Source organism: Xyrauchen texanus, chromosome 16 (genome assembly GCF_025860055.1).
Source record: "Xyrauchen texanus isolate HMW12.3.18 chromosome 16, RBS_HiC_50CHRs, whole genome shotgun sequence".
NCBI classification, from domain to species: domain Eukaryota; kingdom Metazoa; phylum Chordata; class Actinopteri; order Cypriniformes; family Catostomidae; genus Xyrauchen; species Xyrauchen texanus.
The window spans coordinates 32,435,999-32,452,272 of NC_068291.1; the positions used below are offsets into that span (position 1 = coordinate 32,435,999).

The 16,274-nt window shown below is 39.8% G+C and overlaps 1 protein-coding gene across 1 annotated transcript in view; it reads left to right on the plus strand.

The window, feature by feature from the left end:
• Nucleotides 1-6,044: 6,044 nt before the first annotated feature.
• sorcs3b (sortilin related VPS10 domain containing receptor 3b) overlaps nt 6,045-16,274 on the plus strand; it is a 138,392-nt gene continuing 128,162 nt past the window's right edge. The window contains exon 1 of the mRNA XM_052145176.1: nt 6,045-6,908. Within this exon, the coding sequence (XP_052001136.1) occupies nt 6,309-6,908 (600 nt within the window). The 5' untranslated portion in view covers nt 6,045-6,308. The remainder of the gene's footprint in view (nt 6,909-16,274) is intronic.

Genomic DNA, 16,274 nt, shown 5'->3' on the forward strand with positions numbered 1-16,274 from the left:
GTACAAATGGGACACTGCCTGTAGGTGTTTTAATGTGAATGAACGTACGTCAGTCTGAAGACTGTGATATTAATATATTGTAGAGCAGAATATTATAAAATACAGAATATGTTTGTGTCTTTTGTTTTTGAGTATGATCAATACATGAAATACCAGCCGCAAGGTTTGTGTGTGTGTGTGTGTGTGTGTGTGTGTGTGTGTTTTGGGGGGTAGATAAGAGCTATGAGCCACTTATATATTTGTTTTTAAAAGTCATTTCATTGCTGCCGGAGGACCAGTGGAGTATTCAAGGTTGCAGTCATAGGAAAATACTAACAGAGTCTTCCCTAAAGTAAAAATGGCACATAGGAAGATATTCATTTATTTTCCTTGAAACAGTCAGAAAATCTGACAAAGCACTGACACAGCAATAAGTGATTAGTGAAATGCCAATTACCCAATACATGTAAAACATTCCTATAAGTCACATTTACACTGCGACTATACCGGGCATTCTGCCAACAAAAAAGACTTACTTTCAAATAGCAAACAAATGATTTATGAAGACAACGAAGGAAAAGGCATCCCATTAAAAAAGCTTAAGGTACAATCATTCATGCAAAATGACAGACACCTTGAGTTGGTCTCACATTTAAAAGTTATTGTTCTTTTGTTGACAGATGTTTGTCTGTATTGAGATGTGCAAAGCCATTCCGGTTGCATTGAAATAGTGAAAAGGTGGTAATCACCCTAGTGTAGTGTTTCCCAAATTTTTGCCTTAAGTACATCAAAGCAGCAATAGTAAGTCTCAAATTACCCCTTCATCAACACAAAACCAAAGATGTGTAACTAAATATAATTTAACGTTATCATTAATATTTTTATTTACTCATTTATTTTATCCCCTTTTCTCCCCAATTTAGAATGCCCAATTCCCACTACTTAGTAGGTCCTCATGGTTGCTCTGTTACTCAATTCAATCCGGGTGGCGTAGGACAAGTCTCAGTTACCTCCGCTTCTGAGACCATCAGTTTACGCATCTTAACACGTGGCTTGCTGTGCATGACACCACGGAGACTCCCAGCATGCTCATGCTACTCTCCGTGATCTATGCAGAACTTACCACATGCCCCATTTAGAGCGAGAACCACTAATCATTACCATGATGACGATTACTCCATGTGACTCTACCCTCCCTAGCAATCAGGCCAATTTGGTTGCTTCTGAGACCTGGCTGGAGTCACTTAGCACATCCTGGATTCGAACTTGCGACTCCAGGGATGGCATTCAGCATCAATACTCGCTGAGCAACCCAGGACACCATCATTAATATTTTAATATCACTGATATAAAAAAATGTAAAGACAAAGTTACCAGTTATCATGTTTATTCATCAACAACAGCAAAAACAAAACTATGAGCTGTGAATATGGGTATGTTTTTGGAATATTTCAGCTATTATGTGCATTTCGTTACATATGAAAGAAATACTGTGCTTTTCAAATAAATTGTTTTCCTAAAACAACTTGTCCACATATGTGGACAGTGGGACTAATTTGTGAAATTTTAAATAATACCAAGCCATAAAGTCAGATTATGTTTTAAGCTATCCCTCCACACAAAGTGAAATCACAAAGTGAAATATGATATTTCTAAGCATATAAAAAACATATCTGATTTTACCTTAGACAGTTTTCTAAAAAATGACAAGTTTTTTACTTGTCTGTGAGCTTTCTTGGCTGAATAATCCAATGTTATAATGTAGACGTCCAGAACACAATAAGCCATCCAGCAGGAAAAGCATGCTAAACAAATCATCAGAAAAATATGTTTTCGACTACCGAAGATACAATTTTATATATCATCATATAGGGGAGGGTCTCAGCTTTGTAATGACACTTAAACTGAGCTTCTAGTCAAGGGGTCGGAAACCTATGGCACACGTGCCAGCATTGGCAAGTTGAGGGGTAATCACTGGCACGCCAGCAACGGCAAAAGATGAGTAGACTATTTTAATCATGTGAAATTCCACACCTGCATTCCAATCTCCATCTTGATGTAATCCTTCCTCATTATCATGCAGCAACGTGTTTTCACGAGCTGAATGTGAGGCTAAATAAAAAGTAAAATATGACGAGACTGCAGTATAACGAACAGACTCGTGCAGAGCATGCAACCATTCCTGCATCACGGGCCGGCAGTGTTTCACTTTCAATTAATCACGCGAGTAAAACGCCCACTTTGCTTCGGTCAGGCTGCGTTATTTTTGTGGGTGCGCGGGTATGTCGGCACAGCCATTGACCAAGAAAATAAAAAAATGGCACTTGTCACAAAGGTTGCCGACCCCTGTTATAGTCCAATCAGAGGATAAGATATTCATTAAGGGTGGTGCATAAACTGAAAATAAGACACAATGTCTATAAACAAGCACATCTGTGAGGGCTAAAATGCATTAGAGCACCACTTATATTTCAGATCTGTATATTGTCATGGAATGTGATGACATTTTTTTCTAGTGCTTGCTGTCATCAAGTAGAATAAAACAACAATTTTAAAAGTGAGGTAGAGTGAAAAGAACCAGAATTACATGTTTACAAAGTAAAAAAAAAAATTCTGTTTATCATAATATTATAAACATACAATATTATTTATGAATAAATTAGTCTTTTTTTAATTTATTTGGGTATATAATTTGTATTTTTTTTTTCTGAGAAACTAGACAATTGTTTTCAATTAGTCCACAATATGTGTGAATGGTTAGCTTTTAAATTTGAGTTGAAAAATTGCAGGCGGTAGCCCAAAAGTACACCAGAGTTTAAGGGGTTAATGACCCCTATCTAAGATCAGTTGATTTTAATGAAATTAAATTATGCATAACCTATAGCGAAGTCAAAATGCAATGTCCTTGCATGTGGATGCGGGGTCATAGGAGGTTAACGAGAGATTTAGGTTGAATGGCTTCTTTATCGTATCTCTGCTATGTTATGCGAATACAAATATTTTTTACTTTACTGACTGTAAAGAACAAAACGATCTAAAAAAATTATAATCAATGACAAACAGACTCTATCGCCTTTGGACACACATTTCGCGAATCGAGTCTAACCAAACTTTTACTCTCAACCCCCAGTGAAAGCAAATAAAGCAAAATCCAATTTGCATACCTCTGGTTGGGAATCACTGCCCTAGGGCACCAGAATCAGTGCTGGATCTTACGGATCGCTCAAATTGAACCCCTATTATACCACTGCAATAATCTGTATCCAAAGCCAACTCTGTTACTGTGTGTGTGTAATGTTAGTTTCACTGTCAATCCTTCACATGGAGTGTATTCAACTTGAATGAGTAAAAATATTAAATCAAGCCAACATATCTGGTTGGTTGGTCAGCTGATGAGTTAAAACAGTGACTTCAAAACAGTTCAATAAATCATTCTAACCATAATAAGGGTAAGAGTTCAGCTGAGAGTGCTGGAAAAGTAGTTAGCTACATTGGTTTAGTAAATCCTCTGGGTTTTCTGTGATGGACACAGTCAGGGTAATTTCCAGATCACCTTAATTGTGAAAGAAAAAAAGACCCGATATCTCTGACCTTTCTCATAACAGGTATACTGTGCCATGTCTGAGGACATGTGCGTTTGTGTCTTTCTGTAAAAATGTCCCATTTCACACATATAGCTTGTTGTAATTGTGCATATTTTAACTCCCCTGCATAAAGAGATTGCCTTACCCCCACCTGCTTCAAGCACCCATCACTTCCTTCCCATTGGAGAGAAAAGACATGTCACACTTTCACCCCCTTCCTTAATGCTTGTTTCACTCTCTAATCATGTTATTGACAGGTTGTTTTAAATTAATCAATAATGCAAATCTTCCTTAGGCTTTCTTTTTTTTAAATATATTTTTCTCCATTTGCACTTCACCACAGATATGTTTAGATGTAGTGCACATTAAGTATACCAAGCATCCAGATAAGTATACCAAGAATCTAGATACTTTTACTTATGTAGCCTTCTATGTATTGCGTCTCATAACAGTTTGATGCTAAGCCATTTTTTAAAGGAGTAATTTGTTATGAATATTGAGTCCTCAGTATCCCTTTTGCCCCATATAGCCTATTCTTCTTAGAGACATCTGAGCAACAAAATTTTACAGAATATTCAAATGATTAACTTCTTGGACCCCTTCTTAAAGAAATATTACAGGTTCAATACAAGTTAAGCTCATTTGACAGCATATGTGGCATAATGTTGATTAGCACAAAAAAAAATATTTAGACTTGTCCATCCTTTTTAAAAAATAAAATAGAAATACAAAATTGACCAGTCTTGTTACTTGCTACTAAATCTAAATCTACTGCTACAGTAAATATTTTGTTTTGTTTATATTGTATTTGTAGGTATTGTTTTCTGTTCTTGTAATGTCTTATGTCTTTTATGCCTGAACTGTTATGTTTTGTATTGTCTTAGAAATATTAAATGATTAGGTTGTTTTTGCATTGAAAACCCTAATAAGTTGACTCTACTCATTTGATTGAGTAAACTCATTCCCTCAACTGAATTGAGTAATGGCATCTCCAAAACATATTTAATTAAGTTAAATTAACTTGGGGTTCATATAGAATGAACTTAACTATTTAGGTTAAATTAACTAGATGCATTTAGTCTTAACTTAGATTTGCTATTTTATATATATATATTTTTTTACTTTTGTTAATAATTTGAATTGAATTGATTACATTTTAGATTAAAAGAAATAGCACAGCTCAAATAAATATCTCAACTTATTCTAAGTCAGTCATTAAATAAACTAAATTATTCAAAGAAATGCATACCTGCATTTTAACAGCACATGCACATTACTAAAGAGAATTAGTAAACAGGGTCCAGCTTGACCAAATGGGACACTGATCACCCTAATGGTGACATCACACAAAACAACTATTTGCAACAAAACAACAAAATACTACAAAAGAGCTACAACCTCTATAAATTCTTAAATACAAATTTTAATTACAACTATTTAAATGCTCCCATAATTTCCTTTGACCAAGGAAACATAATTAAATAATTATTTTTTGACATAATTCAAAGCATTATGGGTATTCCCCATAGCCTCAATTTTGTGTTATTAACACTAAAAATCTTAAGCCTGTGGACTTTTTAAGATAAATAAGTACAATGAACTTAAAGGAAAGGTACGGGTTCAGATCAGTCGACAGCATTTGTGGCATAATGTAGATTTCCACAAAAAATAATTTCGACTTGTCCCTCCTTTTCTTTAAAAAAAGCAAAAATCGAGGTTACAGTGTGGCACTTACAATGGAAGTGAATGGGGCAAAAAATAATTAGGGTTTAAAAGCAGAAATGTGAAATGTATATATATATATATTTTTTAATAAGCACTTACGTTAATTCTTCTGTTCTTGTTTAAATAATAATTTTTACAGCCATTTTAGGGTTTGTTGACATTACATCGTCAAGGCAACGAAGTTGTAAAATTGGATAAACTTTACACAGAAAAGGTTAATAAGTGATTTTATTAAACTAAAATCATATTAACACACATATTTTTTTTTATGTCTTGTGGCTATACTTTTGAAACAGGAAGTATTGTAATGTTTACGGATTGACCCCATTCACCTCCATTATAAGTCCCTCACTAATCCAGATTTAGCTTCTTATTTTTTAAAGACATTTTTTAATTAATTTATGTGGTAGCCTAATCAATTTTATGCCATAAATGCTGTCAATTGAGCTTAATTTATATTGAACCTGGAATATTCCTTTAAATATTTTAGTTATGAGCCTAAAACCTGACATTTCAAGTAATACTTAAGACAACTTCAACTTTCTAGAAATGACAACTTTAGGGGTTACAGTGTGTATAAAGGTTCACTATAAAACATAAAATAACTTATTTTTCTGTATCATGTTGCAGTTTCTATTTATAAAACGTGTCTCTCGTATATGTGATGCAGACGATGTTATCCGTTTTCCTGCTTACATTTTAATATGAAAAGATGCATGCTCGACTTCTCCAGACGTCTCTGCTCGGGGCCAACGCTATACACCGCGCTCGCGTGTCGCGCACCTGTCATACACTCTGCTCTCGATCCAAGCTGAAGCGCGTGAGAGAGCGAGGGTGTCACTCAGCAGCTCCACCCCTCCGGTAACTACTCCTTGCGCCGAATCGAATCCACCGAACCCGCACATCAGACAGTTAAGGTTACACAGGTATCAAAGTAGTTTTTTCGTCTGTTTGATGTTGGTATTTTGAAAGAACTTACGTTGACTTGTTAGGGTGTAAAAGCTGGAAACGAGGAGGAAGATGATAATTAAGAAGAAGGACGTCTGTGGGTTTGAGTCAAACTGGACTTACTGGACGTTGCTTTTTCTGTGCGCTCTCGTGCCGTTCCCCGCGCGCTCAGATATCACTTGCGCCTCGTGCTTCGCGCCACAGCGACACGTGAAGGAACAAGTGAAGCCAACGGCTTTTGACAACCGTCAACTTGAAAGTGTAAGCAGGATACGGGGTCTGGATAGAGCTCAACCTTCCCCTAAAGCTCACAGGGACTCTGCTTCGCCGTTCTGGAGTGAGAAACTGGAGAAAGCACACACATCTAAAGCGAAGCGGACCGCCCCAATTAAAGAAACAGATGGAAAAGTTGATTCCACATCGTCTCCATCGAAAACCAAAGTTAAGGGAAGGGAAAGGCGCAGTCTGTTTCCTATTGACAGCGAGAAAATTGCTAACGGTTTCCAGGACGCGGCCGATCCAAGGTTCGAGTTCAGGCTCACCGGAGGAGCTGACGGTACCGGGAGAGGTCCGAGGCAGAATGAGCCACACTTGGTCACTTCCACCTTCGCGCTTTCCGGAGATGCGGCTCATAATCAGGCCATGGTGCTATGGTCCGGACACAACAGCAGTGTGAGTGGAAACTTTCTCTAATACGCATGACTTTAAGAGAGCAATACTTGGCTACAATATAATTGTATACACTTGTGGGGATAAAACGGCACAATTTCTGTATACTGTACCATTTTATGTTCTGTTGTGGTCGCAAATGGTTTTAATATTCTGAAGTTGTTTACAGAGAGCGTCAACTGCAACATCAGCGTGCGCGCACAAGTCTGTGTGCGCGCGCCTATTTGCGAACTCATTTTCTGTATCGTGTACTTCTAGTCAGACGGTCGACAACTAATTAATACTGTATGTAGTTCAAAACTTCAGGAAAAAGGCACCATTAATTTATAGCCAGTTTCATTACGCAATAACACAATCCATAATTTAAAACGAGAAATCAATCCGTCCTCCCCAGTGGTATTAAACAAAATACAGCTCTACTGTGCTGCAGTTCGTACTTATTTATTAGCAGTCTCCAGAAACTCAAAGCAGATATTATAAAATAATTTCACTTAAATATTTGATACATACTTCATTAGAGTTTTTGAATGCAATAGGAACCTGCTAGAAAATGCAGATTTAAAGGAATATTGCAGGTTCAATACAAGTTAAACTCATTCAGTAGCATTTTCAACTCATCCCTCCTTTAAAAGAAAAAGGGGAAAAAATAAGCAAAAGTCGAGGTTGCAGTGAGGCACTTACAATGGAAGTGAATTTGGCTTTTTTTTTGGAGAGTTTAAAGGCAGAAATGTTTAGCTTATAGTTTTATAAAAAGCACTTACATTAATTCATCTGTTAAAACTCCCATTCACTTCCATTGTGAGTGCCTCACTGTAACTCTGATTAACTTGTATTGAACCTGGAATATTCCTTTAAGTGAACACATTAATAATTGTACATATGTTGCTATGAAAGTTCTTAAGAATCCATAATAGTATCACTTTAATATGACTTTGTCAATTGTCTGCCTGCACCCATTTACTTCATCAATAATAAAATTTCTTCATCAATAATCTACTTGCCGCATCTGTTAGAAACCTAATTCTCTATTATTGAGCCGCCCAGGGTGTTCTGTCTGCTTGCATTTCTCCATATGCTGTTTTGATATGAATGAGTTTTTTTTTTTTTTTAACCCAAACTCATTATTTTTCCTTCACAATTTCTGTGCTTCATTTAAAATATAAATGATTAACTCTGTCAGTAGAGTTTTGGACTGGCAGTGTAATGCCTGCAGAATTTATGTGTGCGTATGTCTGCAGTGCTGCTTATTCCATTGGTGTATCTTTTACCAAGCTGCATGAGTGATGTTTTGAGATGGCACAGTTGCAAACTGAACGTCACAGAACAGATAAGATCCACTCACTCACTCTCACTCTCACTCTCTCTCTCTCTCTCTCTCTCTCTCTCTCTCTCTCTGTCTCTCTCTGTCTCTCTCAATCTCTTCCTGACCTACACACATTTATGAAAGCATTGCACACTGACGTTCACTATATTTTCACCATCTGGCAACATGACACTGCTATAGCCTACCTACATAATGAACCAAAAACCTGCTTAAAGCAAGGGATCCAGAAAACACTTAAAAAAAACATACACAATCAGGCTGTTGAATGACAAATGAGGCACATATGGTATTTTCAACAGATTAGTTTAGGAAATGATGTTAGCACGAGAAGAGATGACACCGGTAGCCAGTCAGCAGCAAGCAGCAAATTAATTCCTCTGTCGTGCCAGCTTTCATCAAATGACTAACCTTTCCCATCACTTTTTGTAGATGCTTTGTCTTATTACCTTATAAGTGATCAAGTTAATCTCTGTTCTTTCTTTTGGAGAGCACACCTTTCTTGTACCTCACTCACTCAATCACACACCAACACTATTTACAGTTCATGCAATAACAATGATACTATTGTTTCTGTTACAGCACAACTTGCCTTAAATACTCGTGTTTGCTCTAGAAGGAGTAGGCAGATAGACAGATGCCTGTAGAGTAGGCAAATAGAGTGATGCAAACACAAAAACATTTTCAAAAGTATGAAAGATGCCCAAACTAATAGCGTATCTATGCAATCAACTCAAATCTCTGCAACAGAAATGTAAACTGCACTGGGTATGGGAGGAGGCTATTGTCATATGTTAATTATTTTATGTTACATATGGTAGTCAAATAAAGGAAAGCCTCCATCTCAACTATTTACATCAGGGATGCTGACACTTCTATGTAATGAGATCTACTTTTTCATCATGTTATTGCAGCAAGATCTACCATGTCCAATAAATGCTATACATTATAGCAATACCAAAATGTAATATGTCTGTAGTGAAATTTAACAATTCTCAATACCAGCTTCAAAACCACAACAAATAATAATACTAACTAATATATTAATTATGGAAGAATGTTTTCAAGTTCATAAGTAATTATTCAAGACTAGTAAACAAACAGTAATAAAATAACAATAAAAAACAGCAATGAATAGAAATAATTAATAATAATAGAATAAAAAATACAAATTAAGAAAATTCAGTGCTTTCTTAACAGCTTTAAATGTTTTGAACAGCAGTAGGCTATTAAGTATCAAATAAACATTCAGAATGAATGCAACACAAAAGTACTACTGGTCATTGTTATGGATGTTTTAATCAGTCTACAAGTCAAATTCTCTTTCACATGCCCCTTCAAAAAATCCACTTGTCACAAGCGTTAATGTCGAGCCCTGGTGTTTGATAACATCACAGGACATCTCCATTTTATGATGATATTTGACCTATTTTGGCTCATCCAGTTATGCGACTTTCAGGTGGAGTCAGAAATATCATAATTATGAGTTATGAGCACATGAATGTCCAATTGAAGTTGTATTGGGAAACATTTGTATTTCTAGATGATATCCGAGGTGCCTAGTAGTGATGTTGGAAGGGGTATGTTGACATGAAATATGATGAAAAGCAATGATTTTGCAATGTTATTTCAATTTCAGTGTTTTATTTAAATAATATCAATTTGTTTTATATTACATTCATTGCCTAATGACTCACTCTTTGAGGTTTGTTTTAACCTTTTAAGCTCTAAAGATGTTTTTTAAAGATTTCCTGTTTCAGTGGTGTACCCACAATTCATTATTTATAACTCAACAAAAAACAAGGAGGATAAATGTTTTGGTAACATTGTAAAGAAAACTTAAAAATTTACAAATTCTCTCTTTTTTAGTGTACATTATATATCTCTGGATGTAAATATGGTGGCTCCAAAAAAACACTTTGCTTTTGTTACCAGTCATGTCAACTGTAACTGAGTAAATTTTGTGTTGATTCAACAAAGCAATCAAAAGTTATAGCATTGCAAAATAATTTATCCCAGGATACAAAAATGTCTTCAAGTGTCCAAAAGCCTCTCCAAATAAATAAAACATAATAATTGTACAAAAGATCTAATTACACATGCAAACACAACAATGACTAAAGGTTTGCATAGCATGGAGACATGATTTTAGTAATGAGATTTCACAGAATGATTTCCATTCTGTTCCATTTGAATCTTCATTGAGTCTGTGTCATGTACTTGGTGCCATCTCCTGGTGGTCATATGTAACAAACACGAATCGCATGTCTTTCTGCCCAAATATGGATGATTTCTGCACTGATATGTACCCAATCTGATTGGCTTAGCATTCCATGATGATAAATCATTTCCGACAACGTCATGTCATCTGATCCTGGAAAGCTAATTTGTTTTCAGCCAGATTGCAAGATTCCAGATAGCTAGATAATTTGTGCACATTGTGCTTTGTGTCAAATATATTATATTATATTATATTATATTATATTATATTATATTATATTATATTATATTATATTTTATTATATTAATTATCTGTGAGGAAAACAAATAGGCTGGTTGTATTCTGCTCTTTGTGAGCTTTGGAACAACATATGGCTACTTGATGAGTTTGACGTTTTGCTGATTACAATAAACTGTTTAGTGCAACATTTTTAATAAATTACATACATTGTAAATTACAGCTTCTACCTTTCGAATGATACCTATTTTGTGTCAAGACTGTAGTTACTAATATTTTGATGATTACTATTTTTTCTCCTGGGCCAATTTGAACTTAAAGGGTTAAGCAAATAAATTAATAATTTATTAGAAACCATGCATTCATGGTTTAAAAGTGATACGGGAGTATTCATCTATGCTTTATCCTCTGGTACAACAGAAAAAAGAGCTTTTGTCATTGTTCATTGTGTATTTGTTTAAGTCTGACTTTTTCCTTATTTTGTTTCTGAATTGAATGTGTGACAGGTGCACTTAGGCAGCAGTCTAAGCCTTTCAGATGGAGTTACGTTTGCATGTTTGCTGCATTTGCAACATTTGGATTTTGATGGTGGCTAGATTGATCCATGGGTTCAGCAGTTTTTCTAAAGCTGTTCTGAAGTGGAGAGAGGGATAGAGAGATAGAGAGAGAGAGAGAGAGAGAGAGAGAGAGAGAGAGAGAGAGAGAGAGAGAGAGACTGTGTGTTTTGCTGAAAGCACACTCTCTTAGACGTAATGTCACTGAAAGCTTTCACTTTTGATTCACGGCAATGGAGAGGCTGTTTGGCTGCTTTCTCAATTGTAAAAACAATCAATGAAAATCCATAAAGATGATGGAAATGCAAGGGAATCATTTTGCAGCCCCTGCTACGCCTGCCCTTGGGTCCTGATCCATAGTTTACCCTCCAAAGTCCAAGTTGACATTTTCTCTGAGAGGAGCCCATGCAGAGCCAGAAATCATTGCAAAGGCGGGGTTTGTGTATTTTGTTGTCTAGACAAAACAGATCTTATGCAAATGTAACTAAGGAAGCACATCTCCAGAGGACGTCGCTCCATGGGAGTTTGATTGTGATCGAGCAGTGATTTTAGTGCTCTGAAAAACTCTCCAACCTGCTGAGAGAGAATTGCAGATTATGGCTGTACACTCACAGGTTGCGCAAAATAAATCAGGGCTTATTTTGTTGGGCTGACTGTTGCGCTTGAGTTTGTGTTGATGTTCTGTTGACGCCCTACAAGAAGATGGCAGTCAATTATGTCCAACAACATCCAAGTTATGCCATGTTATGCCTTTGTGCATATGTCCATTTGAAAGTTAAAAGGGGTGTTTGTGTGTGGAACACATGGCCTGCACTGCAGAATGATGTCCTTGAAGAGTTTGGCTGTCCGTACAAATGTCTACACATACTCCAACAGTTTTACTTTGAAGTGGCAGCCAAAGTTGTTGTGTTTTTATGGGACTCTCTCTCTGTGTGTGTGTGTGTGTGTGTGTGTGTGTGTGTGTGTGTGTGTGTGTGTGTGTGTGTGCTGCGTGTTTTGCTAGGCTATTCTTACATGCTTTAATTATAAAAACTGGGTTTTATCAGAAAAATCAGGAGTAGGATATCCTATCAATCATTTTACAGGAATTCCTCCACCACCACCACATCTTCTAATATCTTTATCATATATTAACTAACTTATAGTTCACCCAAAAATGAAAGTTCTGTCATTGTTTACTCACCCCTGTGTTGTTATGAACCCCTTTCTTTCTTTTTCTTCACACAAAGCGAGAAATTAAAAGAAGATATTGTGCACAGTGATGTCATACAATGGCAGTTTATGGTGACCATCTCTTCAAGCTTAAAAAAAAGAAAAATATAATTCAGAAATCTAATAAATTATTCCATGAGACTCATGATTGTTATGAAAGCATACGATAAGGCTTGGCGAGAAACCAACCGAAATGTATTATTTAGTGAATCTGTTGACCATTCTTTGATCTCCTGTGCGCATTCATGATAGGGCACGAGAGCAACGCAGCTACATGGTGACATGAGGTGTACAAGTGAAAAAAACTTTGTTTATTTTGTAAAACTGGTCCTCCACAGCAATAGCGACAACAGAACACAACACAGCTGCACACGAAACAGAGAACAGAACTTAATAAACATGTCTGAAGAGTTTGTAGTTGAAGAATTTATGCATTTCTATGACCAGCCTTATTTTGTTTTTAAAACAGAGTATTCAGAAATAATTCAGAAATCAAACAGAAACATAGAGGAGGCTACAGTCAGCCACAGTCACAACATGTCCTAACCTGATGGCAAACGGCACACAATAAAAGGTATCTTTTCTATTTTAATCAAGAGTTTTTGTCTTAACCAGCCATGACGAGCGGCACTACATTCTATCAATCACTTGTTTTCTATTTTCAGCATCGCGTGGGTATATCAATCGCTTGTTTTCTATTTTCAGCATCGCGTGGGTAACTCTGTCCACTGTAAACTGGCACCGGTCCAAACACATTCTCATAACAGTATATTAAAGCCAGCATCTTATGAGCTGGTTAAAAACTACTTGATTTTGTCCGAGAAAGTTAAAACTACTGAATGTTTTTGCGGAGGTCTCACTGTCAGGTCTCCGAGAGGGATAAAGGCCGATTGCGGGCGGTGGTGCGGGAGAGAGAGATCGTTTACGGACATGTCCGTCATATGTGTGCTTGTGTCTTTTTAAGTTTATCATTAAAACTATTATTTATATTGCCAAGCCGGTTCTCGACTCCTGCTTTCCATCGAACTGCTTTACACTAATGTGGCAGGGCAGAGGGCGGGGCCGGGTCGTGATTATACACACTCAATCCCTTATCAGGCTATTTAAGCCTCCGAGAGGGATAAAGGCCGATTGCGGACGGTGGTGCGGGAGAGAGAGATCATTTACGGACATGTCTGTCATATGTGTGTGTTTGTCTTTTGTTTCAGTTTTATATTAAACTATTATTTATGTCGTCAAGCCGGTTCTCGCCGCCTCCTTACCATCGAACTGTGTTACACTGGTGCCGAAATCCGGGAAGGAGGAGGGATACGCCACTACCATCCACCCCAACGGAGCAGCCGCGGCCATCTGCCGGGGGAACGGCCGTCGACTGGGAGGGGAGAAGGGGCTCCTAACCGACCACCTGGAGCGGTCAGGGCCGCTGCCAGGGTGGAGTAGACCCCTACCAGGCACTGAAATGTGGCGGGGTGTGAGACCGTCGACCGCGAGCAGGGAGGGGCTCGCTGCCGACCGCCTGGAGTGCGAGAACCGCTGCCAAGGGTGGGGGAGACCCCTTCTGTTCCCCAAGAACGCGGCAGGGCATTCCGTCCGCCAGGAGCTGGAGGACTGCCTCCGATCCTGTCACAGGCGTGGCTGTCGTCCGTTAGAGGGTGGAGGAGTGGCCGAGGAACAAGCTACGGCTTATCGGAGAACTGGCGAGTAAGTGTTTTTTTTCCATCTCTCTCTCTCTCCTCTCTCTCTCTCACTGCCGCTCCGCATTGGCCTTTTCCCTCTCGTTTAAATTTTACAGTGCTTTTTTGGGAGATACTAAACTGTTACAGGAAGTTTATTTCTGTTTCCCTCCCCTTGTCCCCTCCCTCATCCAGGTAGACTGGGATGACCTGCCGGCAGATGGGGCAAAAGGCACGCCCCTCCCCAGGGAAAGAGGGGGGGGTGTACGTCATGCCGGGGGCTCCCCTGCCTGAGAGAATGAGGGAGGAATGTGGCAGTGCGGAGGGCGGGGCCAGGTCGTGATTATACACACCCGGTCCCTTATCAGACTAATTAAGCCTCCGAGAGGGATAAAGGCCGATTGCGGGCGGTGGTGCGGGAGAGAGAGATCATTTACGGACATGTCCGTCATGTGTGTGTTTGTCTTTTGTTTCAGTTTTATATTGGCAGAGGTCTGTCCAGGGTTTGAATGTTTGGCGGCAGGCAGGGGTGACCATCACACGGTGCATGCCGCCATGCTCGTCTCGGGACTCAAGTCTGGAGCCAGCGCTGAAGCGGTCTCATATGCATCAATTCCAGCGGTGTGACCGCTGCGGAGGACTTCATATGCCCCAGGAGCCTCTGGAAAAGTTTTAAAGGGACTGCAGTGCCTGGCCTGAAGGCGGCGAGGCATTCCAGCACTGACTGCGCATGCTCGTTGGTGAGGTGCGCTGACATTGAGACTGAGTCTAACTCCTTGCTGAGAAAAGAGATGCTCTGAGCTTGCTCTTTTCCCAGTTGACCTGAAGCCCTAAACGGCTGAGGTGCCTGAGCACCTGGTCCCTGTGGGCGCATAGTAACTCTCGGGAGTGGGCCAGGATGAGCCAGTCGTCGAGGTAGTTGAGTATGCGGATACCGGCTTTTTGGAGCGGGGCAAGGGCTGCCTCTTCGACCTTCATAAAGACGCGGGGGGACAGGGACATGCCGAAGGGGAGGACCTTGTACTGATATGCCTGGCCGTTGAACGCGAACCATAGAAGGGGTCGATATCGAGGCAAAATTGAGACGTGGAATACGCGTACTTCAGGTCTAACGCTGCAAACCAATCAAGATGCTGGACGCAAGTTAAGATGTGTTTTTGCATGAGCTTTTTGAACGGGAGTTTGTGCAAAGCCCGGTTGAAAACTCGCAAGTCCAAGATCGGTCGTAAGCCGTTGCCTTTCTTGAGTACGATGAAGTAGGGGCTGTAGAAACCCTTCTTCATCTCGGTTTGAGGGACAGGCTCTATCTCATCTTTGAGTAAGAGGGTTGTGATTTCCCAGCGCGCAGGGAATTGGCATGTTCGTTGTGTACTGTGGTAAAGCGGATGCCCCTGAATGGTCCTGGCAAACTGAATTGCGTAACCGAGTCGGATGGTCCTGGGTTGTGATGGGTTGGGAGGTGAAAGCCACGCATCCAAGCTCCGTGCTAGGGGCACTAACAGGACGATTATTTTTGATGTACCTGATGGGGCGGAGCAGCGAGGCGGAGCAGGTAGTATGGCGTCGGGAGACAAAGGTGCGTCCCGAGGCTCTGGTGCTGAGAAAAGACTTGAAGCACTTACCTTGCTCTGCACACCCGGCAGGGGGCGGGTTAGTGACTGAGGAGGAGGTCCGGTGGAGGCATCCTGTAGACTCGTCAGAACCGGCCGGCCGGGGAACAGTCTTGGGGCTGAAGGCGGGGGGTCTGCATCCAGTATGCCGGGACTGTTGAGGTGTGGTGACCAGGTGACCCAGATACAAAGGAAATAGCTCTTTTATTGAGAATGTGGGTACTGCAGCCCCAAGGTGGTGCAGCAAATGAAATAAATTCAAACAAGGATTCTCCTCCCGGCCCTCCACCGGGGGACGGAGTGGTCTGCTTACCAGCTCCGGAGCGAATGTCTTGGTCTCTGGGTTGATCGTCTCAGGAGCGCCTGGGAGCCTTCAGGGTCCTCGAGGGGGTCTGTGAGATGGGGGGGGTGTGAGCTTCCTGCGGGACGCTCGACGCAGGGGCTGAGAGCTGGGCCCAGGTTCAGGCGGAGCTGCGTGTTTTTTAGCCGCAGGAGTACGCCCTCGGTGAGCAGATGGGTCATGGCCCGTGACGGCAGGTTT